Source organism: Anas acuta, chromosome 5, assembly GCF_963932015.1.
Source record: "Anas acuta chromosome 5, bAnaAcu1.1, whole genome shotgun sequence".
In the NCBI taxonomy this organism is placed as follows: domain Eukaryota; kingdom Metazoa; phylum Chordata; class Aves; order Anseriformes; family Anatidae; genus Anas; species Anas acuta.
Window position 1 is genome coordinate 43,126,667 of NC_088983.1, and position 27,539 is coordinate 43,154,205.

Consider the following 27,539-nt stretch of genomic DNA (forward strand, 5'->3'; position numbering starts at 1 on the left):
GGAGGGAGAGAGAGAGAGAGAGAGAGAGAGAGAGAGAGAAAGAAAGAAAGAAAGAAAGAAAGAAAGAAAGAAAGAAAGAAAGAAAGAAAGAAAGAAAGAAAGAAAGAAAGAAAGAAAGAAAGAAAGAAAGAAAGAAAGAAAGAAAGAAAGAAAGAAAGAAAGAAAGAAAGAAAGAAAGAAAGAAAGAAAGAAAGAACACGGAGACCACCCTGTCCAATATACAAAGTGTTCAGAACAACCGACATAAAGAGCCCACTCCTGCGAGCCCTCCTCATGCCGGGGACCGAGGAGCAAGCCAAGTCTGCTTCCGCAGAGCCTCCTTGCAGCCCGAGCGAGCTGCATCTCCGACCCCGTGCCCGAAGCGAGCGGCAGCCCCTCGGCCCGGCACCTCCTCCTCCTGCCCGAGCCCCGGGCATGGAGAAGCCGAAATCGGCTTTGCTCCGAGGCTCGCCAAGTGCCTTCTCGTAGACGGGCGTATAGCTGTTTATGTCTTTTGTGCTACCTCCAGCATTTTGCTATGGTTACAAGGAGGCCCCGGGGGGGTTGAGGGGGGAGAGGGGAGGATGTTGCGCTTTTGTAGGCCCTAAAAATCGCATCCGCAGCTCATCTCGCCGAGCCCGAGATTCCGCTATAAACCAAGGGGTGCGGTGGAAGCGCGGTGCGAGGAGCGGGCTGCGGCGGGGCGCCGAGCAGGCATCGCGGCACAGCACGGCTCGGCACGGCTCGGCACGGTCAGGTAGGATGGGCACCGCCCGGGAGCCCGCGCCCGGCCGGCTTTTTCGGAGCGCTCGGGTGAAATAAACCCCGGGGAGGGCCGGTGGCTGCCTTTGTGCTGGGGGAGGGGGAGCGTGCCGGGGGGGGGCCCGGAGGGGCGGGGGGGGACGTCTTTCCTCTCGAGTTACCGAAAAACTGCAAAACCAGATCCATGTGTCATTCGATAAAGATTACGATTATAAGAGGCTAAGGAGCTTTAGAGCCACGCCATGAAAATATCATAGCGAGAGTTTCTTAGGAGTCAAAGAGCACCTGGAAGTCTCTCCGGCAAAAGCGCTGTGTTAGCCAAGAATGTTTTGCCAGTAAACACTGGAGAAAATAAAATGATGTACTGAAACCTCGAGAACAGCATGCGACATTTAACCTGCCCATTCTCCCCCACGTCTTATTGTCATCGCCTGCATAGCTTTGTGGATAACTCTTAGGGGATATTTTAATTTCCGTTTAGATTCTTAAATTAGGAAGAGCTTTTTTTTTTTCTTTTTTTTTTTTTCTTTTTGTTACGCGATGGGACGTATTACATAGGCAGGTGTGACGACTCTTAAACACACGCATATAAAAGTACGTCTAAATTTAGGATTTTTTTTTAATGGCACGTCTTAACGTTGAAGTTGGCAGAGAGTGTAAAAATATTCTGCTTCGAAAAATTCTGACACACAAAATCTAATGGATGCTCTACTTTCTATAGGTAGGCTTTCTATGGATGCTATTCTACAGATATAGGAATAAATAAATCAAAGCTTTAGCTCCTAATAAAGGTAGCTAAATTCAGACCTCTCCACCCCGTGTAGCCGCCGTGGAAAACGCAGCCCCCGATGCTTATTCAGATCTCTTTCTGTCACTGCTCTGTCTTATCTTACGCTTACGGCACCAGCAAAGCTGTCCCCTGCAGCAACAGCTTCCCGTTTCCACATTTCTGTGCAACCCCTACCGTCCGAGAAACTTCCTAAAGTTCAGCATTAGGGGAACTCTTTGCACCTAGTCGATGAATGGCATTGTTTTAACGCGCTCTCTTCTCTAGCTGCGCAGCCTTCTCAAAGGTATACAGTGCCCCGCTGGCTGTTCTTTATGGTACAGTGCAGCTTCTCAAAAGATCATCGGATGGAGAAATTTAGCTCTTCTTGAAACATTTAAGCAACTGAGCAATTAGTTCTGAATGGGGGTGGGGGGAGGGAAGACGAGAGAGCTTAAAGGAGGGGGGAAGAGGAGATACAACACAACTAGCCCGAAAACAACAGGGGTGGGGATGCATGGGAGGGGGACTTAAAATGTTTGTATTTAAAGGGTGCTTGCAAGGTCTTTGGCACAATATGTGCTGCTCTCCTTAAAGGGGCACTGAGTGCCAATAACCATTAGTCATCCAGTAGGGACTTTTCATTACAGATCTATCTTTAGGGGGAGTTCCCCGAAGACTCCGAAAGGAACATAGCTGCGGATTTCAAACATGGTCCAGTTCGATTCACACAGTGCCTGCGTACCTGCTTCAATAGAAGGGAAAGATACTCACCCGAGTTTCAGGAGTGTGTGGACAGCCCAAAGATCTCTGCAGCACTTGTGTCCTCTCTGGAATACTATCTTGCATCCGAGGCAGTTCCCAGTCTACATTTGATGCTAACATTTAAGCTATCTCAAATACAAGGCTCTCCCATAGACATTTTTTCCAGGGTTTTCAAGCAAATTTCTTGGTGCCACAATGTTATGATGGAAGGATGCTGAAATGACAGGCCTCGTAGACGCTTGTCTTAATCATCGGCTTCTTAATTTAGTTTTAGTGCTGTGGTTTTGTGTGTGTGCGTGTGTGTGTGTCTGCGCGTGTGTGCGCGCAAGAGAAGCCTCTGACAACCTGCAGCTTCCTAATGACTGACGAGGCAGGGCTGCTGCAGCAAAGTAACACTTCCCTGGTGTGAAGACCTCTTACTGGGAAGTTTAGTTCACTACTGTTCTCGCAATCCTAATCGTATAACCTGTAACCAAAACCCATGGAAGAAGGATACAGCATGCTAAATAGAGTAACTTCTAATCACTAGACGTTAGCACCACTACCAGCTGTTACGGATTAACTGAAAGTTGGCTAGAGACAGACACCTAAACTTAATTTTTCAAATGCGAATATAAGGGTGGACCGCTGAATACTTCTTCCTCTCCCTCTTTGCCTCCATTCATACATCTATCCATCCATCCATCCATCCACCTCTAGTCCCATTCACCCCTCTTCAAATTGTTTGACCACCTCTCTCTCTTTGTCAGCGCACTGCTCCGTCCCCATTCGCCATGCCTGAGCAGCGGGGTATCGGTGTCTGCTGAGCAGTCCTTACCTTAATTGCCCAGGTAACCTGGGATAAATAAGGCAAGCTCAGAGTCAAGGGGGGATAGAATTATATATGCGTACATCCAGGCATTTACTGTACCGAATGCGACGTTACTGATTGTTAAACCTAAGTGTCCTGACTCGTTTCATGTAAGCATGATGCCATCGAAGCGTGGTTATTAAATACCCTTTCTTCATGGCTGAAAAAACCCTCATTCATTTCTTAAGCTGTCAGGACATTTTAGCAGCTTAACCCCTTGAAAAAGCCTGGGAGTACAGAGCCGCTATAGCCGTGTGAAAAGGGATTGTAGGCTAGAGCTGAGGGGGTGCACCCTATCTGTATCCATTGGGCTTACAGTGGAGACGGGCTGCTTTTCCTTCGGCCTCTGATTCTTAAAAAAAAATGTAAGGGAGAAAAGTGCGCGGATGAAACACTATCAGTGCGAATTATATCCAGGAACTCTGTGGAGACTGCTGGCACTCAGGCGAATGGCGCTTCAGCCAGGACGTTTCAGCTCAGGTCTTCACCCCCATCCCGGGTTCGGACATCCCCAGCCCATCCCTGGCGCTCAGCGCAGCAAGTCCACGGCCGAGGGCGAGCGCGCAGGTGAGGGAGCACCCACGCTCTGCAGAGAGCTGGGGCTCCGCTTCACACCTCGCCGTGGTTCACAAGGTTGGGGCCGTGCGCTCCCAACCTCCGTAAAAGCTTTTTCTCCAGACACCCCACAAAAACTTTCACATTAAAAAATACTGCCGTTACGGACAAGAATCCGAGTTTGAGCGGAGCTGAGGGGTCAAAGCAGCCACTTATTCAGGGCTCCAACATACAAAGCTAACACTGAAGTGAATGGGAGTCGTGGCCAGGTCAGAACTAAGAGAAGAATTGGCATTAGAGCAAGACTTCCGCGTTTCCAAAGTAAATATCTCCGGTTTTATAAACGGACAATCTTCTGGGGAGGAAAAAATGGCCAGACTCGAAAGTTATAGTCCAGCAGAAATAATAATTGACGTGGCTTCTCTTACATATCATTTTCTGTCCTATAAACAGTGAATTAATCTCAAGGGCTTGGAACGATATGTACTACATATTGGACACAACATTTCCTTTTTTGGTAGAACTGTATATCCACGGCATTAAAAATATATATAATATAAATCCTAAGTTTGTGCACAGTGATTTATTCTGCTGCCGTGACAAATGACTGAGTGTTAAATCGAGATCACCAAACGTTTTAAAAGCACGGTATTAGACCTTTTCTCAGAAAAGCAAAAGGATGAAACGTTTATTTTCTTCCCTGCTACGTTTTCATCCCCGATTACAACGCGAAGTAAACTCAGCTTTGACCTGAGAAACACCTCAGAGCATTAAAATTTCAACAGGCAATGTCAGTGTTACATTAAACGAGAACTCCTCCAGTTTGCTGCAGAGCTGGGATTTGAATAAAACGTTCAATGTTAACAAACAATACACACGTTTGGCACTTTGTGTATTAAATGGATCAAAGAGATTTGATAAGGCACAATACACCATTTGTACAGACCTGATTGAGTTAATATAATATCAGCAAATTTTACAGCGAAATGAATCTGTTTCTTTTCTTTGTGTTTAAAACCAGCACAGATTACAAATTTTAATGATCTGAAAATGTTTGGTATACAAAATCATGCTTATTTCAGTATTAGCAAAAACACAAGAAATTTTTCAACACAAACACCCAGCTGTGTCTATTTTAAAAGCAGTTCAATGACAGCTTGCACTTATGAGCATGCAATCAGCTAATTTCGCTTTTTTTTTCTTCTGTGTTAATCAACACTTTCCTTCCTGCATATCAGAGTACAAATAGTATAGTTACTCCACATCAGTAAATGTTTACGTAACCTGTCCTTTCTCAAGAATCCGGTTACACCGAATCATTACATGCTAGACCGAGTAGGAAAATGCACTTGGCCCAGCCACTCTAATGGGATCCCAGCGCACCATAATGACACATATTAGTTAATGATCGTCATAATCATAATAATATGCACGAATCTTACCTTTCCTCTTACCCCTTGCCATTGTGGAGTCAAGTCCTCCACACCGCATTCTTCCTCAAGAATTCCCATACATTGGCTTCAGTGTTGTGCAATGAAATAATTACAAATTTACATGATTTTTTAAACAACCGCGTTTCTAAAACATAAAAATAAAAAATAAACATAGTCAATAATCTACTTTTATCTCCCTCTTTATTTTATTTTATTTTTTGTCAGTAGCAACCTGTTATGAAATTGGATAAATACAATTGCGATAAGGTCATTCGAGGTTAATCCAATGCACAGAGTTCGTGCCATTCCCAACTGCAATTGTTTATTACCGGTCCATTATAATTGTTCTCGTTATTTACTCTCTCTCTCACACACTCGCTCTCTCTCTCACACATACACACAAACACATATATAAAGTGCACATCCACACATAACCATGTTTGTCGCGCTGAGGTCTAACCTGAACTTGCCCGGGATAAACTGTTTTATCTGGGACTGAGCTACAGGCGTTATTTCTACAGAACATTTTATTTTCCTGCAGAACAAACATAAACTTTGGGTGGCTTAACGCAGCGGTAGGCACAGGCTGTACGTCGTCTTTGCACAGCGCTTCACTTTTAATGGCACCAGTACGCTATCTATTACATTTCCCCTTCTCCTTTCCGAATAAGAAAGCTGCAAGTCTGCTTTGTTTGTTAGAGTGATGATTTTTTTTTATTTTTTTTTTCACGTGCTCGCAGTGAGGGATCACTCGATGCGGCCGGTTACCGCCGACCCCCTCGGCCGGAGGACACTGCGGCCGCAAGCTCTCCTCTCCGCCACCGATCCCTCCGGGCCCTGCGGGCACTGGGGCGGGCAGGTGGGCGCCGAGCCCGGCTCCGCCGCCGTCGTGGCGCTGCTCGGGGGCCGGGGGCCTGAGGGGAGTGCTGCTCGGTGGCAGCCCCGCGCCGCTCGGGGAGAGGCCCCGGCCCAGCTCAGCCCGGTCTCACCGCCTCAGGGCCTGCCCCGCCGCCCCGGGGCCCTCCGGCGGAATTTTCGATTTTTTTTTTTTGTTTGTTTGTTTGTTTTTTGTGTCCCTCGGAAAAAAATAACCGGAGCCACAGGACCCACGGCGGGGCCTGGCGAGCCGAGCGGCCCGCCGGCTTCGGCGGGATCCGCAAAGTAGTACCTCGGCCGCACCGCGGCCTCCGCGCCCACCCGCCCCCCTCGCCGCCACGGGAGGGGGGCGCAGAGGCACGGGGCAGCGCTGCGCCGCCACGGGACTGCGGGGCAGGCGGACGGGCCCGGCGCGGGTCGGCGGGACGGCGGCGGTTCGTTCGCCGCGAGGGGCTCCGTGCTCCGGACGGGGTGGGGGGGGGGGGGGCTGTGAGGAGAGGTGTGTGTCTGTGCACCGCCGCGGTGATGCGCCCCACCGCCGGTATCCCTGCGCCGCAGGAGCCGCGGCGGCGGCGGCGGGCGTGGCGCTGGCGGGCGAGAGGCGGGGCGAAGCGCGGCGGTGCCCGGCCATTGGGCGGCGGGCGGGCAGACGCGGCGGCACGCCGGCGGCGCTGATTGGGCGGCCGGTGGGAAAGGTTAAACCAAAAAATTTTTTACAGCCCCGGTGCGTGTCTGCAGCTCTGAAACTAATTGTGGCCGGGGCGCTCTGTATAGCCCGGCTCCGCTCGCTCCGCGCCGACCCGCCGCGGCTGCTCCGTCCTTCCTTCCTTCCTTCCTTCCGTCCGTCCTTCCTTCCGTCCGTCCTCCCCCTGCTCTGGCTTGCCGGGGGAGCCAGGCACCATGAAGTAGCTTTTTTTTTTTTTTTTTTTTTTTTTTGTCTGTGTGCGTGTTGTTTTTTTTTTGTTGTTGTTGTTGTTGTTGGGTTTCCAGAGGGTTTTTTTCCCCTTTTTTTCCTCTTTTTTTTTTTTTTTTCTCTCCTCCGCTCCGACTCGGTTTGATTTTCTCTGATTGGTGATTATTATTCCTATTATTTTTTTTTCCCCTCCCCGGCGGTTCCTGTCCCTGCTACATGACTTGCCAGCGCTTGAGACTGCGGTCCAACTGCGCTGCCGCCGCCGCTGCCGTCGCCGCCGCCGGTGGTGCCGCCGCCGCCAGCCCGGCCGCCGCCGCCCCGGGCGCCGCTCCCCCGGCCGCTGCCGCTTCCCCCCTGAGACTAGTGTGTGATGTTGGACATGGGAGATAGGAAGGAAGCGAAAATGCTGCCGAAATCCTCCTTTAGCATAAACAGCCTGGTGCCCGAAGCCGTCCAGAGCGACAACAACCACAGCAGCCACAGCCACCACAACAGCCACCACCCCCACCACCACCACCACCATCACCACCACCACCACCACCCGCCGCAGCAGCAGCCCCAGCGAGCCGCCGCGGCCGAGGAGGAGGACGAGGAGAAGGGGCAGCTCCTCCTGCCGCCCCCCGCCGCCGCCGCCTCCGGCGCCCTGGAGGTGGCCAAGGCGGAGATGCTGGCCGGCAAGGGCGAGGCGGGCGCGGCGGCGGCGGCGGCGGAGCTGGAGGAGAAGGAGAAGGCGGCGGACGAGAAGAAGGGGGCGGCGGAGGGGGCCAAGGAAGGGGAAAGCGGAAAGGAGGGCGAGAAGAAGAACGGCAAGTACGAGAAGCCGCCGTTCAGCTACAACGCCCTCATCATGATGGCCATCCGGCAGAGCCCCGAGAAGCGCCTGACGCTCAACGGCATCTACGAGTTCATCATGAAGAACTTCCCCTACTACCGGGAGAACAAGCAGGGCTGGCAGAACTCCATCCGCCACAACCTCTCCCTAAATAAGTGCTTCGTCAAGGTGCCCCGCCACTACGACGACCCGGGCAAGGGGAACTACTGGATGCTGGACCCGTCCAGCGACGACGTCTTCATCGGCGGCACCACCGGCAAGCTCCGCCGGCGCTCCACCACCTCACGGGCCAAGCTGGCCTTCAAGCGCGGCGCCCGGCTCACCTCCACCGGACTGACTTTCATGGACAGGGCGGGATCCTTGTACTGGCCTATGTCCCCCTTCCTCTCCCTGCACCACCCCCGGGCCAGCAGCACTTTGAGTTACAATGGGACCACGTCCGCCTACCCCAGCCACCCCATGCCCTACAGCTCAGTGTTGACTCAAAACTCCTTGGGAAACAACCACTCCTTTTCCACGTCTAATGGGTTAAGTGTTGATAGACTAGTCAATGGAGAGATACCTTATGCCACTCATCACCTCACAGCAGCAGCTCTGGCCGCCTCAGTGCCGTGTGGCTTGTCAGTTCCCTGCTCCGGCACCTATTCCCTAAACCCCTGCTCTGTAAACCTTCTAGCAGGACAGACGAGTTACTTTTTCCCCCACGTTCCTCACCCTTCAATGACTTCTCAAAGCAGCACTTCAATGACGGCCAGGGCAGCCTCCTCCTCCACGTCGCCACAGGCGCCCTCCACTCTCCCCTGTGAGTCCTTAAGACCTTCTTTGCCAAGTTTCACAACGGGACTTTCCGGAGGACTTTCTGATTATTTCACACATCAAAATCAGGGGTCTTCTTCAAACCCTTTAATACATTAACATCCATGGGATCAGACTGTAAGTGAACATTTTACACACATTTGCATTGTAAATGATAATTAAAAGGAAAAAAAAAAGCAAAACAAAAAAGTCCAGGTATTTTTTATTAAGTCCCCCATTTTCTGTACGTTTGTTCAGTCTTTAGGGTTGTTTATTATTCCACCAAGGTGAGGAGTGTCAGCAAGGTGCAATGTGGGGAGATTACATTGTAGACTATGAAGTTTGGAAGACAAAATTATAGTAGAATGTGTATCTAAATAGTGACTGCTTTCGCAATTTTTATTCAAATACGATAAGTCTATCACTAAAAGCCGCCAGATTCTCCATGTTTGCAGTATTATAAGTTATCATGGATATGTCGGTGGGTGCAGACCTTGAAAAAAAAAAGCCACGAAATTTATGAATCCTATAAAAATCTAAAAACGTAATTTGTATTTAACCAGAATTTCATACTGAAAGATGCCCAAGAACTACGTTTTGGCCATTTAATATTTTATCATTTTCTTTACCGAACTTCTTATTTTTGGGGTTTCTTTTCTTCCTTTCTTTTTATTTTTTTTCTGTTTGTTTGTTTGTTTACTTTTAGACCAAAGATTGGGTTTTAGAAAATGCACTCAGTGTACGGAGTAATTTAAAAACAGCAACATTATTTCAGTTTGCAGCACTGCCCGTTCAAATGAATCAGAAGGGGACAAAATTAATGATTGCCTTCAGTTTGTGTTGTGTATATTTTGATGTATGTGGTCACTAACAGGTCACCTTTATTTTTTTTCTAAATGTAGTGAAATGTTAATACCTATTGTACTTATAGGTAAACCTTGCAAATATGTAACCTGTGTTGCGCAAATGCCGCATAAATTTGAGTGATTGTTAATGTCGTCTTAAAATTTCTTGATTGTGATACTGTGGTCATATGCCCGTGTTTGTCACTTACAAAAATGTTTACTATGAACACACAGAAATAAAAAAAATAGGCTAAATTCATATATACTTGATAGTTTTTTTGTCTCTTTTATTAACTAAAATTAATACGCCTGAGGCTTTAAAGTTGTAGGGAGATCAGAGCGCTGCTTGTTACAGTAGTCCACCATTTTTCACATGCTCATTCCCCCCTTCCTCTCCCCCAATCACTTTGTATTTAACCACGGTATTTTGAAATATAAAAGAGCAGGGAAATAGGGTATTTAATTAAACACCACGGCCACTACTGTGATGTCCGTTTTGGGGCAGGACTCTCATCGGGTCTGCTTGAGAACTGGTAGTACGAGGTAGGGTGTCTTGCTTAAAAACTTTGTCTTAAGCTGAAGATGCTTAAAACTGCGTATGTATATAGTTACATACATATATATACGTACATGCATACGTGAGTATATATACACACGTTTGGAAAAAGTACAGGTACTTTATTTATTTCCTAAGTGCATGTTGTTCTTTCAGTCTTTGCAATGGCTTGAATGGGTTATCCATCTGAAAGGAAATCGTTTCGACTGTATGATAACTGAAGCTCTATTAACTATGGATGTGTATGTGTGTGTATATACATATACATATTAGCTTTCCTATAATTATTTGATCAAATCTGGCAAGCTATGATGCGTATGTGTATTAAATGCAATCCTTATCTTAAAGATACACTGTTCCGGAAGCGTCTATACTCTCTGTACTTAGAGCCTTTGCATGCTGCAAACCCTTTGGCTTGGCACGGTTGTGCAGGCGGCTGCCGCTGGGAGCCGGAGCCTCCCTCCTCCGCCCCCTTCGCCCTGCGGCCGACGAGAGCCGGGCCAGGGCCGTGGGGCCGGGGGGCTGCGGGAATGCGGGGCTGGGGACCCGGGGGGCTGCGGGCTGGGGCTGCGGGGATGCAGGGCGGCGGGGCAGGGAGCTGCGGCTCACGTGATGCCGTGCTCGCATACCGATGTTTAAAGGTCTTAATGGAGAGGGGAAAAAAAAAAAAAAAAAAAGTGTGGATGCACTTAAATTTCAAGTTTGGGAATGGATTTCTCTTTTCCCTGTCTGCCTGCCGGTGGGAAGGCTGGCTGAAACCCGCTAGCCCATGCAAACGTGTGTAAGTATATTCGGCTGCCCGGAGAATCGCCCCTTAGTTTTAAAGGAGGCAACGCGATGACTAATTTTAAGAAGCATTTAATCCTAAAAAGAATTGGTTTCTTGAAGAGTTTAGGGAGCCCTATAAAAGCCACGACTCTGGAAAATAATTAGAAAACTTGTGCAAAAGATTTAACAACTAATTGGATCCCGCAGCGAGTCCGCAGAGGACAAGTTGTTCATTTGTTACGTTTGTGTAGACTAAACTGTGCTCCGCAGCAATGCAATAAGCCGGCGACTGCTCACAATAGGCCCCATGAAAAATAATCTCTAGCTCGAAGATGTTATCGCAAACGCTTTAAAAAGCTGGGCTTAGAAAGGCAGAAAAGAGGAAGAAAAAAAAAATACCGGGGGTGAATACAGAAAAAAATAGCAAATCTGAATTCTTGCAAAGAGAATATTTGTCATGCTGAAAGAATAAGGGGAGAGAGAAGAAATCTTCCGAAAATAGGTAATGAATAAACAGATGCAAGCAAATCTGCAGGGAAGAGAGAGGAGTGAAAGGTTATGGATGAGAGATGGGACACCCAGCTCTGCACTATGTGGGGGAGAAGGAGAGAAATCTCTGATATTCTTGGCTTTCACTCTCACTTCTACAATTCAAAATTAATCATCGCTATGTGAAAAAGGTTGCTTTGTTTGGGGATGTAGAGATGATACCACCACTTGGAAGCACCTACCCTCCCCCACATTCTTCGCTCTATTGTCATTAAAATAAGTGATGGCAAAAAAATGAAAAATAAATAAAATTTATTTTGCCTCCTTTGCAACAAACCTACTGGAAATAATAAAATGAAATAGGTGTGATTTAAACTCTTGAAGTCCCTAGACCCCATTCTGTATATTTGTGCCCAAGCAAATGTAAAGAATGGCATCTGCTACAGCTGACAAAGGAAATGATTTATTATTTACTACTTCCAATTGGTTGTATACTGTAGGAAATTCAATAGCACATACTTAAAGTATTATTTAGTTTGCAATGTGAAAAAATCTGCTGACAGTGTACTAAAAGGAGGAAGAAGAGAAGTCAGGTTGGAGGAAAGCACAATCTCACCATGTCAGAATTTTGGGTTGGCTAATAAACATTAATTAGATAAGCGTGATGCATCATAATTCCTGAAAAGGGGAGCCCTGATGTATGTCTCTTCAGACTTCGTTTCAGTAAACTCTCACTCTTAGTGCTCTGCTTTAGGTTTAGAACAGCGAAGTGTTGCCTAAGCAATTCAGGTGCCACACGCTTTTACCTCTTTCCCTTACTCTGGGGGAAGGGGTGGTGGTTGGGCTGGTAATTTATTCACTTTTCTATACCCACATTACCAGCAAAGAGACTGGCTTTGGAAAGAAAAAAAAAATGCTGAAGTTGTCATGGGTTGTAGCAGGACTGCCAAGGCCCCAAATATGCCTTTACCTTTGCCTGCTACCCTTTTGTTCGCTGAGAATATCATTTAAGCTCTTCTTTAAACAGGTTCGTTCTGTAGAGAATGCAAGTCTTTATTATTTTATTTTATTTTATTTTATTTTATTTTATTTTATTTTATTTTATTTTATTTTATTTTATTTTATTTTATTTTATTTTATTTTATTTTATTTTATTTTATTTTATTATGCTAATCTAAGAGTAATTATGTTATCTGATACTTGTTTCCATGGTGCTTTATGTGTCAAATCCTCGTGCTAGTCTTTTCAGGATTATTTATTTTTATTAATATGCATTTCTAGAACATTGCTGCATCTTAGCATCGTTTCTTCAGTGTTTCCTAATTTAGGATGTTTATGGGGGACGGGTGGTCTTTATGGAATTAAGGAGCTATTGTTATTTTTGTAGCTGATGTTTGAGGTGATTAACTGCTTGCATAGATCGTAGGAGAAGAAATCTGCTTATCAAGAAACCTCCAATTTTAAGATTTTAAGATTGCATCCGCAAACATGTTATATAAACTGTAACTCGAATCCACCATAGGACATTTACTCGACCAATTTTTGACATATATATTTTTTTAAATCTCTTGTTTCAATAAAATAATATCTTTTACGTGGAATGTATTCTTACGCAAGTGTTTAAAAGACAATGAAGAATTATATATTTTGCCTTAAATGGCACAAATCTCCTGTTTGGGGGAGTGATAGATTTTTTAATGCGTTGCTTGAAAAAATAGTTTAACGGGGACGTCATTTTGCTCTTTATACTTTCTTTTGATGATCATTAAGATTTATGTCAGGAATTATGATTCAGGTACACACCCCCTCACCACTTGTGTTAATACGAGGTCTCAATCACCACGTATTCACTGTACGCTCAAGCAAAACTCCCACTGAACTCCAGTTACGTTCAGACTTAACCACAGAAGAGTTTTGCTTAAGAACCAACGTCGAACAAGACGTAGGGATTATATCCCTGAATTTTCCCTTCTGAAAATCCCTTGCAAAATGTGCCTGTCGATAGGCACTGCTGTATGCTTGTTTTCACACTACGGCCGCCTGAGAGAAGGTACATGCACATACATGTTACGTGCCCTGAGAGCCCAAAGGGTGGAAATAAAGAAATCTATGTGTCTACACAGCCCTGCAGAGCCGTCGGTCCATGCACTGGTGGCTGCAGCAGCTCCTGGGCAGCTCGGCGCCCCGAGCAGTTCTGGGGTTGTTCACTCCCCCCGGTCCCCCCCCGCCCCGCGGTGAAGGTGCCTGGGTAAATGGGTCAAAAGTGCTGGAGAAACTGGGTTAGCGAGAGGTGAAGGTGAAGATCATTAGAGGTTTTAGGGCTGGCTGTGGCTGTTTTGCTGGGTTTGTGTGACTGTGCCCAGAGGGCGGAGTTCCTGCACATTCCTACCTCACCGGAGAACCTGCCCTCAACTCCACTGCAGCTACTCCAGAGAGATGGGACCCTCCAGAAGAAACCTGCCCAGCAATCCCAGCGAGCCTTCCCGCCAGAAGGGTAGGTGCACTTCAGGAAAACCTTCACTACTCTTTCTCCCGGCAGACAGATCCGTGGGATCTGAGCGAACCGAGATGACAGACTTCTGTCTAAACGTACTGGTTCCCCGTGCCCCCTGATAAGCAGATCGCCCGTGCAACCGAAGCAGAGTTTCAAAGCACCAGTTACACTAGAACTGTGTGTGCCTAATGTTAGGATTTTTTTTTTTGTCTCTTCCTTAAAGTGTTTCCTCCCCCGGCCTTCCCCCTCCCCCTCGGGCTCTTTCGTTTCGATCGGTAAATTGGAAGTTTTCTTCGCCGCTTTAGCAGTTCTCCCGCTTTCTCTCGGCATTTCTGGTTATTTTATTAACGTGCTCTTTGTTTGCTTGCCTGACCCTAACGCCACAGACAGTCACCCGGGTGCAATGTTCTGTTTGCTTCTTTTAAGATGCCAGGAGGTACTGCCTCTACCTGCGACAAAGGCGCACGATGGCACTTGGGGACGGGAGTCCTCCGCCGGCACTGGGTGAGTGCGGATTTTCCTCCTCTTACGTGTGTCCGCTGCCCTCAGGATGGGGGGAGCGGGGCCCCCGCCGCCCCCGGAGCGGGCTTGCCTCTTCGGCCCCGGCTGAGCCCGGGGGCGTCTCGGGGGTGCCCACGGGGCTACGCCGCCTCTCGCTCGGGTCGAGGCGGGCTGCTCTCTCTGTTGCCGCCCTCTCAAAGGCGGCTTTAGGACGGTGGCCGTGGACGGGATCTGTAAGGAATGTGGCTTTGAAAATTATTATTTTTTTCCATCTGACCCTGTCATTCGAGAAAAAGCTACGGGCTTTTCTCTCCTTTCCGGCGGTATGTAAATAGTGTTAATATTCCCAGATTGTCAGGAAAGCGACTAAATGCCAGCAATCTGGGAGAGCCGGGGGAGAGGGACCTTGTAGGAAGCCGTACCTATAAAGCTTTGCTCCGGAGCTAGCGACCCGACAAGCGCGCAGATTCTTCTGAAATGTCTAGGCACTGCCTTTGTCTGCCCACTCCCCAAACTCCCTGCCCGCCTCGCGGCTGCACCGCGGCTCCCTCCCGTGCCACCAGCCGAAATCTCGGGGTAGGAACGGGAGTTGCAGCACTGATTTGCTCAATTCGGACGTGCTTGCGGATGGGGGCAGGCGTGCGGTGCGTGGGCAGGACGCCGGCGACGGGGCCCTCTATGGACCCCCTCGTCCCGGTTTGTGTTGTCCCGAAGCGGCCAAGGGAAATAACAAAGGTCCGCGGCCCACTCGCTGAGTGATTTGAACTCCACTGCTCCTGTCACGTGTACCCTCGTGAAAATAATTAATTTCTAATACACCGCAAATTAAATTTTCCGAGCTGCCGTGAGATGAGACACCTCAACGAGAGGGCAAACGCAGCCTTGTCCCTGACTACGTTAGCTGTGCGGGAAGTGAGGCGATTCACGGGACGAAGCACACGCAGGCGACAGCTTTCAGTCCACCCCCGGCGTGTGGCCGGCCCGGCTCACACCTGCACAGAGACTTCTCGGGGGGCACGCGTGGGGCGCCGGTTGCCTCCCCGCTCTCCGCTGAGCTGGGACCCATGATGACAGAGGGGCCCATCGCGACAGAGGGGCCTCAGAACAGAGTCGCGGGGCCCGGACACGCGTGTCCGAGGGGCGGTGCGGGGGCCGTGCTGGCCGGGGGGCGGCGGGCGGCGCTGCGGCGGCGCTCCGCGGGCTGGGGGCGCTCTTGCCTAGCGGGAGAGGCCCGGGCCCGGATACCGAGCTGCGGGGAGGCCGCCTCTCCCGGAGCAGGGGAAACGGCGGCGGAAAGCCGAGCAGCCTCGGAGAAGTGCCCGGAGCCGCCTCGGAGGCCCGCCGCTCACCTGCCGCTCGGTTAACCTGCGTGCTGCAGGCGGCCGGCGTTGGGGAGTGGAGGAGTCGGGGCCATGCCCCCTCCCTCCCCTTTGGATGGGAGGAACAATTGGAAGCGTCCTTCTCCGTGCAGGCTTAGCTTTGCGTCTTGGTAGCCACCGAGAGATACACGGTGAAGTAGGCAATTGCGGTTAAAGTCATCTTCCCGTGGCCTGCTTGAGGATGGTCCGATCCAGGAGAGGTATAGGAAAAGTCACCTCCCCCTCCACCAGTGAAAAATAAAACAGTGAAAACCCGGAAAACAAAAAAAAAAAAGAAAAGAAAAAGAAAAAGAAAAAGAAAAAGAAAAAGAAAAAAGCCCCCCCAAAACAAAGGAAATAAAACGAACCGCCAAAATAATTAAATAACTAATCAACTACCTGCAACTTTTTTTTTTTTTTTTTTTTTTTTCTTAAGACCGTGTAACAGTATACAGTATCAGGCTAGTGAATTAAACCTGAAGCGACAGGATTTGCAATTCTCAGTCGGGGAAATGAATGCGGACTGTCTGCAGAGTTCGTTTCAAAGAATTATCTCTAGGGAGTCCTCCAAGTGTACTTGGGGTTACCCGTGATTTGAGAGGAAAGACTAAACGAGAGTGACTCTGAGGAAAGCCTGCCATTGTCACCCTCGCTAAGGTGAGTAAAGCATCTCTGTAAAGTTAGCTGCAAAGAGCTGCTTAACCTAAGACCGAGAGGTGAAAGCTCTCCGCACGAAGCGGCCTGAATTTCCACCTACAAAGGCGGCACGAAGCCCGGGCTCTCCGGGGTCTGTTTTCCGCCCAGGGGCATTCCGAAATCTTTCCAATTGATTTCGCAGGGGCACCTCTTGCAGGGAGGTAGGGGCACGTGAAAGGAGCCCTTCCCCTGCGGGGCGCTCCCGCCCCGCTGCGGCAGGAGCCCGGGGCACTCCCGGTGCCTCCCCGGAGGCTACGGCGGAGGCAGGACTGTGCGAGGCCAGGCTGCGAGGCCAGCCTCGACGAGCTCCTGGGTGACTTGGAGGCCCTCCACCGAAGTCTTCGCCCCTCGGTGTTCCTCAGTGGAAGGAAAAGAACTCGAAGCCCCCTCTCCGCCCCCCTCTTTGCCAGGTTCCCACCCAGAAATAATCTGATTGCAAGTATTTGAGATTAGATAGTCTGTTAAGTTAGTCGTATCCAAGAGGAGACAGGTATCTTCCAAGAAATCTGGCTGAAGTCTGACTATCTGGTAAAAAAAAAAAAAAAAAAAAAAAAAAAAAAAAGGAATTCTTTCGCACCAAAGCTAGACGACTTAAAAGAGAGAAATAAAAAATAAATAATAAAAAAAAGGAAGTTGCATTCTCACAAATATAAGCAAAACCTTATTCTAAAGCACCGCGCTTCCCAAAAGGCCACGATACTTTTGAGTGTTAAACACGGGTAACAAGCATCGGTTACTAGACTGTGCTTTTGATGCAAAAATCCCGGTGATGCTACATGAGGACTTGCATCCTTTTCATGCTCCACGCAATCGAAGAGCTCCGTCATCCCCACACAAGTGTGTTCCCAAAAGGGGATGTCGGCCCCGACCAGACTTTTCACTAGAACCCGAACGAACGAAAGCCAGGACCTATTATTCGAGAGGTCTGTGGAGGGATATGGTTAAACGCACATCACATAATGACATATATTTTTATCTTGCCATGGCTCAGAGCTGACTTTCAAACATTCTGGTGATAGGTAAATCTCCGCTTAGGTGTCTGAACCGCACTGCTAATGGCAAGTACATCTGGAGGAGGGAGTCACAGTGGTATAGAAGGGCAAGTGTATTTTTATTAGTGAAGAGTATACACACTCATACGGGGCTATGAAAAACACATGTAAACTAAGCAAATAAAAATCTCAGTGTTGTTCTACCAGTGATCTTTTCCCTGTATATCTATATCTCTGGCTATATATATGTGCGTGTGCATATATATATATACATATATATGCATGCATATATTTGCCTGATCTTTTCTGAATGTGAACGTGTCCTCTAGCATTCGTCAGAAAAGGCAGCACTGCGTGTTACTTTTCTTGCTTGCTTGTTTATTCTGTTTGAGCAAAGTTGTTTGTTTTTCTGGGAAGCGTAAGTTGCCTTTAGTTATGTCATCAATATCATTTGCATTTAGGCGGAAGTGTAGGATTTATTAGCTCTATTTTTATTATTAAATCAGTGAAGGTAGAAGTACTAATAATTAAATACAGATCTCTCTGATTGCAGGTTGGAACAGCAAAATCGATTGTCTCTTCATCAATAAGACAAGTGTTGAGTAGCTTGCTATTGATTAGTATGTTTATTTATGCAGAACTTTAGCTATTTGCTTACATATTTCGAGTTCTTTGTCTGCTAATTATTATACCAGATTGGTTTGAAAGAAAGAGCTTAGACTGGGAAACACACTTGACAGATCCATTCTTAGCTAACCTGATAGTGGATTATTGCAATCCAATAAGTTTAACAAATTACTTATACGTGCTTGCCTTTCGAGCAATTAGGAAACCGTTTCAGATTAAAATCCCTTGTTGCATTCGGGGTCGGTTCATTTAAATAAAGGGGCATTCTGTTTAGATATCTTCCGAATTAAAAATGATTTTTTTGGATCCGCAGAGGCTGAGCAGGAGTCGATGTGTGCTTTGCATTCCGGGCCTTCTTTTGTCAGTATGAAGCACCTTTCCAGCAATACAGTGGCCCCTGGGGTTTCCTCTTGTATGGAATTTAAGAATCGGAGTAATCTGAGTATAAAAATCAGGAAAGGGTATATTAAAAAAAAAAAAAAAAAAAAAAAAAAGAGAGAGAGAGAAAAGAAAATAAAAAAAAAAAAAAAGGAAAAAAGGAAAAAAGGATCAGCACTCGGATTTTCGGAGCTCTCCAAAGAAGGCGATATTTCCAGTTGCTTTTTGGTTTAGTGATTAAATCTGTTCTAAAGCTGCTTCCCCAGCCTCTCTGTGGACGACCTGCTTTGCAGCCGTCCCCTCCCAGGACGGCAGTAGGCTGATATTTTGTTATACATTTTAACCCACTTTTTTTCCCCCGATCCAGGCATGTTCTTTAGCTGCCGTTTCGTTAGCTCCGCTTTATCCCTCTCTTTCCTTCTCCACTTCGACAGCGCCGGCACGGGCGTCCCCCCGGGGCCGGGGCCCGGTGGTAGCCGCGGCTGCCTCCTGACGGTCCCCGGCGGTTCTCCTCTGTCCGGGGGACGATCCCCGGGGGGAGGGGGGCTGCCCGGGGGTGGCAGCCTGGGGGTCGTGGGGCGCTGCCCAGGGGTCGCAGGGCTCCGCGCTCCGGGCTGGGCGCTGGGAGCCGGCCGGCCCGCGGTGCTGCCCGAGCGGCGGAGCCCTCTCTTTCCTCCTTTCCCTCTCGGCAAGTTTTGTTGTTGTCGTTGTTTGTTGTCGAGGGGGTGGGGGGTGATTTTTTTTTTTTTTTTCTTTTACCTCCAGCAGCTGCTGCTTTACAACCTGTAGAGATAAGACGGCCTCCCATCAGATGATCGCAGAGATAAGTAATCTCTCCCCTCGGTCCCTCGTATAGTTGACCGTATGCGCTTGAATCTTAGAGCGCTAAGTCTTTCCTGTGAATGAACGAGAAAACACTCGACAGGTCGTGAATAATCGTTTTAATGAGTGTGTAAAAGCGTGCGACGGGGTGCACGGAGCTGTCGGGTTAAACAAACAACTTGTACCCTGACGAAATCCGATTGTTAAAGTGCAAAGTGGTGTCAGTCCAATTTCCATCCCAGTTCTAAATACCACAGATCTAAGTCGCGGGAGTCCAATTTTCCCCATTAAGAAAAATAACAATATTTTCTGAACGTAAGTGCGACCGTCCCTTATGTTAGCCTTTGACGAAAAAAAAAAAAAAAAAAAAAAAAAGAAGACCATTTGAATATTCAAAAGGTATCGAAGCTCCTTCCATTATTTTCTTATTATTTAAAAAAAATGAATTTAAAAGTGTGTTTGACATTTTCCTAGATATTATCAGAATAATGCGGTAAATATTTTCCCTCTGTGTTCTCCCCCCCGTATGTTTTTTCACAGATCACTGGAGGCAAACATCGAATTAATTGGATCTCAGTGACTGAGATCGGTAACATTGTGCTGAACTGAGGTTATCTCTGACATTACGTCCAGGTGTCTGCAAGAATTTTTAGGCATTTCTAGAAAAGGTAAATCCAGAGAATACCTATCATAAAATTAAAACGTGGTTACAATATTGTACACACCAAGTCCAAGTTTTCTTCCTCCCGTGTGGGGAAGTAACACTGTGTTCTGCAGTAATCTATACAGGGACTATAAATTCCAGAAAGAATAAATGGAGTTTACCTCTGCCATGAGAATAGCCAGGTCTTTTTCCTCCACAACTCGAGGGCCTTGCACTATTTTGCAAATGTAAAACCCACTCCTTAAGTCAATTTATTATTTTTTTTAAGGATGATTATTTAATGGCTCATATTACTTATTATTATTGCTGCTGAAGACTTCCAGAGCAACTACAGGTCTGGTTCTCTCTGTGAAAACTCGTTTTCAGGTGTGTCTTCCCTTTCTCTGAAAATACCAGTTTGAGCAAAGTGAGGCAAAGCAACCCCAGCTGGAAACCTAGGCTGTTCAAAAATTTCTCCATAACATAGTTCCATTTAATACTCGTATTTTCAAAATTAATATGGCAACAGAAAATAGAAGGCATGACAAAATGTATTCCTAAGTCTATAGATGGAAGCGGGACCCAGTGCAGTTTCCAGTGGTACGAATGGGAAATTTACTTTTGATGCAAGTGGAAGTTGAATCTGGCCCTTCGTGAACTGGATAGGAACATAAAGAAGGCTTTAGTCTCAAGCCGATATCTCCAGAGTTTGTAACATTTTAATTAAAACATAGTGTTTTTTTTTTAATTATTTTTATTATTATTATTTTTTTACCAACGCAATTTTATTCTGGTCTTTAGGAGCAGTCTAGTAGGCTTTAGGAATGGATATCGCTCATTTCGTGTTCCTAAGCACGGCAGAATCGTTGCTAGTACTTTGAGAGCGGTGTTAGAAAGACAGGAGTGAAGGAAAAGAGAGAGAGAGAGAGAAAGGGAAAAAAATAAAGGGAAAAAAAAAAAAAGAATAACCCACCCCGCAGGATTTGGAAGCGGATCTATAACGAATGAGCCATACGATCATATGTCAGTATTTAACGAGCATCTGACAAATGTTCTGGGCATTTTCAAGCATGGCTTTGTTCGGACTGTAGGACTTGAAACACATCGTTGTGCGGGCCAGTCTGACTGGCGAAGACTGTCAAAGTCGAAATGCTGTCTGTTCCCGCTGCACTGGGGAGCTTTGCCTTGGCTCTGCGGGGGAAAAAGAGATGTAGGATCAGCCCCACAGAGGAGAATAGAAGAGATAGAGGAGAATGAAAGACAAAGCAGAAGAACATGTGGCTCCTGAACACAACAGGACAGGAGACTGCATCCTGAGAGCTAGGCAACATTTCTCATCCAAATGAAAGAATAATGCCCTCCTACTGCAATTGCAATTTCCTCTGCAACAAAAACACGCGTAAAATGGGCACAGTGGATAGCAACGACCTATCAGTTTCCTGCTGTAGTTCTGCTAATAAATAAACTTCTAAATGTTTAAAACACTCTATCTGTCACATTCACAAGATAGGTACTGTAAATTCCTGTTGCAGATACACAAACAGAGATCCAAGAGGTTGCCTCTGTTTTTGTATCTCTCTCTCACAAGAAATGCACTATCAAAACATTAATTATATTTGAAAGGGAGCAGATTATTTGTTTGAGAAAGAATTACATTCTTGAATTTATATTCCACACAGATCTCTCCTCCTGTCTGCCGAGAGGGTTGAACTGTAAATCTGTCTCAAATGATGTACCCCTAAAATGTAGGTAGGTGTGTCACATCAGAGTCGTAGAGAGATGGGAGATAATCTGTAGGTGCTTTTAGACACCTCTGTGGGATGGGTCGTTAGGGAATGTCGAAATCAACATGAAATCGCGAATCTAACATGTGAAGAACATACACCCCTGTTCTTTGACAATGGAAACACAAACACAGATAGACACGCAGAACTGAGCCTAGGTAGTTATTAAACACTGTGACTCACGGGAGTTAGGGCCTCCAGTTCCTGTTTATTTTTAAAATGCCACATGCACATCTTGCAGTAGCCGATAGTTGAAAAGCTACCAACCGTGTGACTCAAGAACCATCATTTAAAGATTTTACCTTATTTCCTGCTCTTCAAAAGACTAATAAGGGAGTTAAACAGATGCCTTTATCGTCTTCTAAAAAAAAAAAAAAAAAAAAAAAAAAAAAAGTCTTGGCGATTTACTGGGGCTTTCTTAGGAGCTCTGAATGCCTGTCCTTGGGATCTTATTTTTCTTATTTTTCCCTCCCCACTAAGCAGCCGTTCAGTATTTCCTAGCCTACCTTCAGGTGCCCTTAAGTGTCTCAACAGGATTGTTCCTTGGCATCAAAGCCACTTTGGCGGAGACTGATGCGACCAGTCCGTTCAGAAAGGTGTCTGGGGCTATCTCTGCACGGCTGGGGGAATGTGTCAATAAATCGATACCCTTAATTTGGGGCCCGAGGAAGCCGCGTTAGCACCGGGTCCTGAACGTTGTCCCTTTTTCTCCCTTCCTGCCTTTCTCGAGAGTCCCCGAGCGCTTCCTTGAGCCCTGGGAAAGCCAAGCCATGGGGACTGAAGGGCGGTAGCTCCGAGCACGGGGGTGGGGGGGAGAAGGGGGGCGGGGAGGCCGGGCTTTCTCGCCTGCGGCTGTGCCTGGGATGTGCTCTCTCCCTGATTAGGTATCTGTGGAGGAAGAAGGTGCCGCGACGAGAACCGCCTGCCAGCCAGAGCGGGGAACTGCCCGGCAGAAGGCTACGTGATGGACGAGGGCTGCGTGGTCACGATGGCAGAGCGGGACGGCGTGCTGGCACCAAACGCGTGTTTTTTTTTTTTGTTCGCTACAACCAAAAAGAAACATGGAGGGGGGCGAGGAGGGAAAGCAGTGGGGGCTGGGAGGGAGAGATCAGAGAAGTTAGTGGCTGTCTGGAGTGTAAACACGAGTCCATCAGCTCCTCGGGAGAAGGGCGGCTGCGCTCGACAGCCGCAGGACGCAGAAGGGGCGGAGGCGCCCCCGGCCCACCCCGGGCCCCCGCCGCTCGTCCGAAGCCCCGAGGGCTGCAGGGCAGCGCTGGGCACCGCAGCCAGTCCCGAACGTCTCCACGGGTCCATCCGGGCTCCTCGATGACCGCAGTGCCGTCGGAGGGACGCAGAGATCATCCCAGGCTTGGGGATGGGACAGGACGCGGAGGGGGTGGCATGAAACAGCCTTAGGGCTGCAAACCCCATTTAATTCCTCGCTTAGCTTGGTGCAGATCTCCCGCTCCTCCCTCGGACTTCGCTGGGAAGGCTGCAGTGGCCGAGCCCGTCCGTCTTGCGTTGCTTGTGACCGCGCACTGTACTGCCGCCGTGCCAATAAACGCTCCGAGCACGGCTCAATTTGGCGGCCAGAGCTGCTCCAGCCTCTCCGCTCCGGCCCGGCCCTGCTCGGCCCGGCTCTGACCTGGCCCGGGGCTGCGGGGTCGCTTTCGGGTGCTCTTCGTGCATGGGCGGGGAGCTGCTGTGCCTCCATCGTTTTGCACCGGCACCCAGCCCCATACCCTTCCACGGGTCTGCCTAGGCCTGCGATGCAACCGGCGCTCCCAGGGGTGCACCCAGCAATAGGATGCGGTTAAACCAAGTTTTCCTTTGCGCCCCGACACCGATACACGGTGCGAGGGGCTTGGCAGTCGTGCAGCGCCGGCGGTCGGTGTTCACCCCGGGCAGCAGCAACAGGGAGGAGAAATGGAACGTGGGTGCTCCCAGCGTCCACTGCCCACTTTCCCCAAAAGTTCAGAAGAGAGAAGGCCAGGAAAAGAGAAAAAAGAGGGAAGATCTATACAAGTGTAGAGAGCGTTCAGGTCTCTATGTATTATTATTATTATTATTATTATTAATCATAAAATCCCAACAAAACAACGGCTCTCTTGTAAGGGAAATCTGAGGAGCGTAGTGAGCTAAGTGGAAGCTCTGTTTCCAAGGCAAGGCAGGATTAGTTCACTGCACATAATAGCCAGTGTGTAGGAATTGCAAATGAACATCACCAGCAGTGCTGGAGTTACCCTCCTTAATTTAATATCGAGCCAGCTTCCTTGCACAACGTGTAAATAACAAACATTTCTTAGCTTTCGAGGGGAAGGAAGATTTTAATTTATTTATAAATGTGTGTATTTTCCCGTGATTTAATTCAAGAAACTCCTTTCCCACTGTATCCAGACAGCAGTGCAGGAATTTGGGATGCTGGCCCCTCAACCTGCTTTGCCTGATTAAAACAAAAACCAAACAAACATAAAACCCTAAACAAACAACAACAACAACAAAAAACGAGCAACAAAAAACTCACAACCAACCAAAACCCACAACCAACTCAACCCAACCACCAACCATAAAAACAAACAAACGAACAGAAAAAAAAAATTACACCCTCATCGATCCAGGGCAAGCCACGGGTGATGCGCAGCCGTGCCCGCCGGCAGCCCCGTGGCAGCAGCACGGACCGGGCGCCCCAGCGCTTGCCCTGCCTAGGGTTTGACCCCGACGAGCAGAGCCTCCTGCGGCTCCGAGCAGCGGGGGCTGCTGGCGCACTCTCCCAGGGTGTCATTGTAGACGCAGGCCCGTAAATCTCGGCTGAAACAATGTTTCTATCCCGTCATCAGGCATGCAAAGAGGAGAAAGTAATACATTTGATCTTCCGCTGCAAAGAGGGGAAAAAGAGAGATTGTAGGCTCCAGGACTCCTTCAAACACTTCAGGAATTAGTGGGGGAGGGGAAGAGGCTAGGAAGGATGGATGCGTTAAGATGGTAAAATAAAAACATGATATGAAGATATATTTACTGTCATCTCAGAGCCAAAACATTTATGCTCCCACGCCTTTTTTTTTTGAACAAATAGGGACTGAAGTGATGCATTTTAATTATTTTAGGAAAATAAGCGCGAAGGCTCGTTTTCAGAGTCTAAATAAATAACAGTGTTCTGTGCTGATGATGTCTCTAGCTCATGATGGCCTCATCTATGCAGCCACTACTATGAGCTCTGAAAACCTGGGAAGAATGGGGTGTTACTGGCAATTTCTGAAAGGAACTATCCATTATTTGTGAGGTTTTCTGAAACAGAACATGCAAAGAATTTTGTGACAGTCTGAGAGGTGAAAAGGGGGCAAATATTTTCCTAAAGCTTCAGCTCAGAATGATGAGTACCTAATCTCGTTATTGTTTTAAGACGAGGTGAGGAGCAATTTTCCTTATTTTTCAAATAGTTATTTCAACTCTTTTCCCCAGTGGTGCGGAAAGGACACGTTTCCCTACTATACAAGGAGCTGGATGCCTTGCAGTCTCTCAGATCAGCTTTTGTTTTGTTTTGTTTTGTTTTGTTTTCCACTGCCTGATATAATTCCCGATAACTTCGTTCCTGCATACAATGTGTCCTTAATCTCTTACAGATTGCAGGGAGCTTTCTGAAGGACAGTGATATTATTTTTCTCTTGGGAAGAGGGGAGGAGGGAAATACTCCCTTCACCTAGAAGTAGAATCTACTTATGTGTAGTCAGGAAAAAAAGGAAAAATAAAGAAAAAAGAAAAAAAAGAAAAAAATGAGTGAGAACGCAGCAAAGAGAGACCCTTCAAGCTCTCTGTGTAAAAAAAAAAAAAAAAAAAAAAAGAGGCATGAAATGAAACATTATGTAACAATTGTAGGGAACACTAAACCACATGCACTGGTAATTCCATAGCAGAAAACATTAGTCATAATCTTCCTGTGTAAAGAAATTAAATCAATGATGAGTTTCAGTTCTCTTTTTGCAGAAACTCATAAAGCATTTAAGGCTAGCAGGGTTTAGTCCACAAATATTTACCGCAAATGGGACTCCTCTTCACATTTTTAGTAAAGATTTTCATTATATTTCTGATGCTCCTCTCCTCTGCTCTGACTTCCAGTTTGGATGGGGTAAATTCTGTTACTCAAGCTCTGCAGCCAGTTTCCATCAGCTTAAAATGTGTCCAGTGAAAAGCAGAGTAGAGTACTATCGACAAACTCCTTTCTTTCCCTTTATGGTGTGTTTGTACTGCACCTTCAAGTCTTGCCAATGTAAGGTCCAGAACTGCTGCTTTGGAGGCTGTGTCATCAGTCTGATGAGAGCAGGAACTGCAAGAAAGATAGCTAGGAAAAGTCATGTTTTTGTTCCTGATTCAAGCACAGCAGCAGCATCAGCAATAGCAACAGCAACATTGAGACCACATCAAGAAAAAAGAAAGAATGAAGAGGAAAGAAATCTGAACAGCAGTGAAGATAAATATAAATGTTTAGCAGAGCAGGACAGTACTACTGATTTCTAGCCTATATAAATCCTACCAAAAATATGCAGCAGACCATAGCTTGTACTACTCAGACAGGTGACAACAGAAGACAGTGATGGTCATGGATGTCTGAGTGCTGGCTGGTTTCCAGCATGGGAAGCCACATCCACTAATGTTCGTAAAAGTTTTCTGATACATCTCTGCTCCTACAAGCAAAGCAGAGAAGTGCTTGCTGCTTTGTTTTCATGTAGATACTAATGCCATCCTGGATTTTCCTGTACTCTTTCACCATGACCTGTGTTGAAACTATGAAATGGTGTCATTGATCTTGAAAGAAATGTACTTTTATTGATGGAGAATAGATGACCTAACAGGATCTTCCATCTGTAGGTTCTCAAAATATACATTTTCATGAAAATAATAGGCCAATTAGCATATTAGCTTGGGATACTCATTATTTCAGATTTCAGATTTAACTGAAGTTAGAAAAGTGATGAACAATGTTGACAACACTGAACAATGGTGACTTACAGAGTGTTATCATTACACTTCAAAAATAACATATTGATGACAAGAAACGTTTTTTTTAGGGCTATTAAGACTGACTTTGAATCTGCTTTCTGGCACCTAGAGTAGGGAGCTGCCTTCAGTACTATTGGAAATCCTTCCTGATGTTTGGAGAAGAAACAAATTTCATAAACTGCCCTCTTTTCCTTGTAAGGACACCAGTATCACATGCATTGTGCACAACAGCAAATCCGACACATGAAACTATGGATGTTCCTGTATATAGAGAGAGGAAGAAAGGTTGCTCCTGCTGTGTCCTTTAAGCTTTTTTTTTTTTTTTTTTTTTTTGGCAATGAGCAGGATGCTCATTATTTCATTATTTACAGGTTTGGAAAACCTGAAACAGGGATAGTGCGATTAGCATGTGATTCCCATGTAAAAGCTGATCTCAGGTTTACTGTTTTGCTTTTCTGCTCTGCTATTGTTAAAAAAGTTTCTTTATTCTGTGTCCAAAAGTGCAGAAGCAGCTATCTTGAGGTAGGTTTTCTTGGTAGATGGTCTGAATTAGCTTTCAGGGAAGACAGTTCAGAAGTCACATGTCAGGCTACAGCTTCCAAGGTTGACCTTTACTAAATCTTATGAAGACATGAGTAGAAGAACACTTTTAAATGCTTCAAATCCTGAATACTGCTCTGTTGTAATGAACCATTATAAAATTATAGAATATGATAAGGGCAGGAAAACAAGAGGGGAATCCATCATCGCTGGTCTTGGAAATAGAGAATGAAGATCATGAAACACTAACTCTTTCAGTGAGAAGTCCTTGGGTGCATGGGGAGCAGCACTTGTTATTTCAGGTTTTCATGTTTTGTGTGATAAATTCCTTACACGGATCCATGACCATAAGTGCACTCTGAAAGACCCTTAATGTTGAACCTTTATCTTGGATCACTAAGTATCTATCGTATTCATCTGCCATACATCTATGAGTGCTCTAACTGGACTAACATAAGGCATATTTCAGCTTTCAGTTGTGGTCCAAAAGCTAACAACTAACTGTGAAGCACCAAAGGCCTGATA

At 46.9% G+C, this 27,539-nt stretch overlaps 1 protein-coding gene and 1 long non-coding RNA gene across 7 annotated transcripts in view; both read left to right on the top strand.

Moving 5' to 3' along the window:
* On the top strand, positions 1 to 26,530 carry FOXG1 (forkhead box G1). 6 transcript variants are annotated; one of them, XM_068684385.1, is made up of 6 exons: positions 1 to 736; positions 7,128 to 13,678; positions 14,105 to 14,182; positions 18,996 to 19,720; positions 21,375 to 21,444; positions 22,364 to 26,530. In XM_068684385.1, exon 2 carries the CDS (start codon positions 7,270 to 7,272, stop codon positions 8,644 to 8,646), a length of 1,377 nt encoding a protein of 458 aa, XP_068540486.1. In that variant the 5' UTR covers positions 1 to 736; positions 7,128 to 7,269; the 3' UTR covers positions 8,647 to 13,678; positions 14,105 to 14,182; positions 18,996 to 19,720; positions 21,375 to 21,444; positions 22,364 to 26,530. The 6 variants fall into 6 exon arrangements, with proteins under 6 accessions (XP_068540486.1, XP_068540487.1, XP_068540485.1 ...); XM_068684386.1 differs by lacking the exon at positions 1 to 736 and adding an exon at positions 6,511 to 6,891; XM_068684384.1 differs by lacking the exon at positions 1 to 736 and having other exon boundaries at positions 6,511 to 13,678.
* Positions 1 to 27,539, top strand: part of LOC137857648 (uncharacterized) — a 695,515-nt gene that overhangs the window by 57,535 nt on the left and 610,441 nt on the right. The gene's annotated exons all lie outside the window — the stretch shown is intronic.

Excerpts from the sequence above, each read along its gene's own strand:
- FOXG1 (XM_068684385.1), top strand. The coding sequence starts at position 7,270 with ATGTTGGACATGGGAGATAGGAAGGAAGCGAAAATGCTGCCGAAATCC.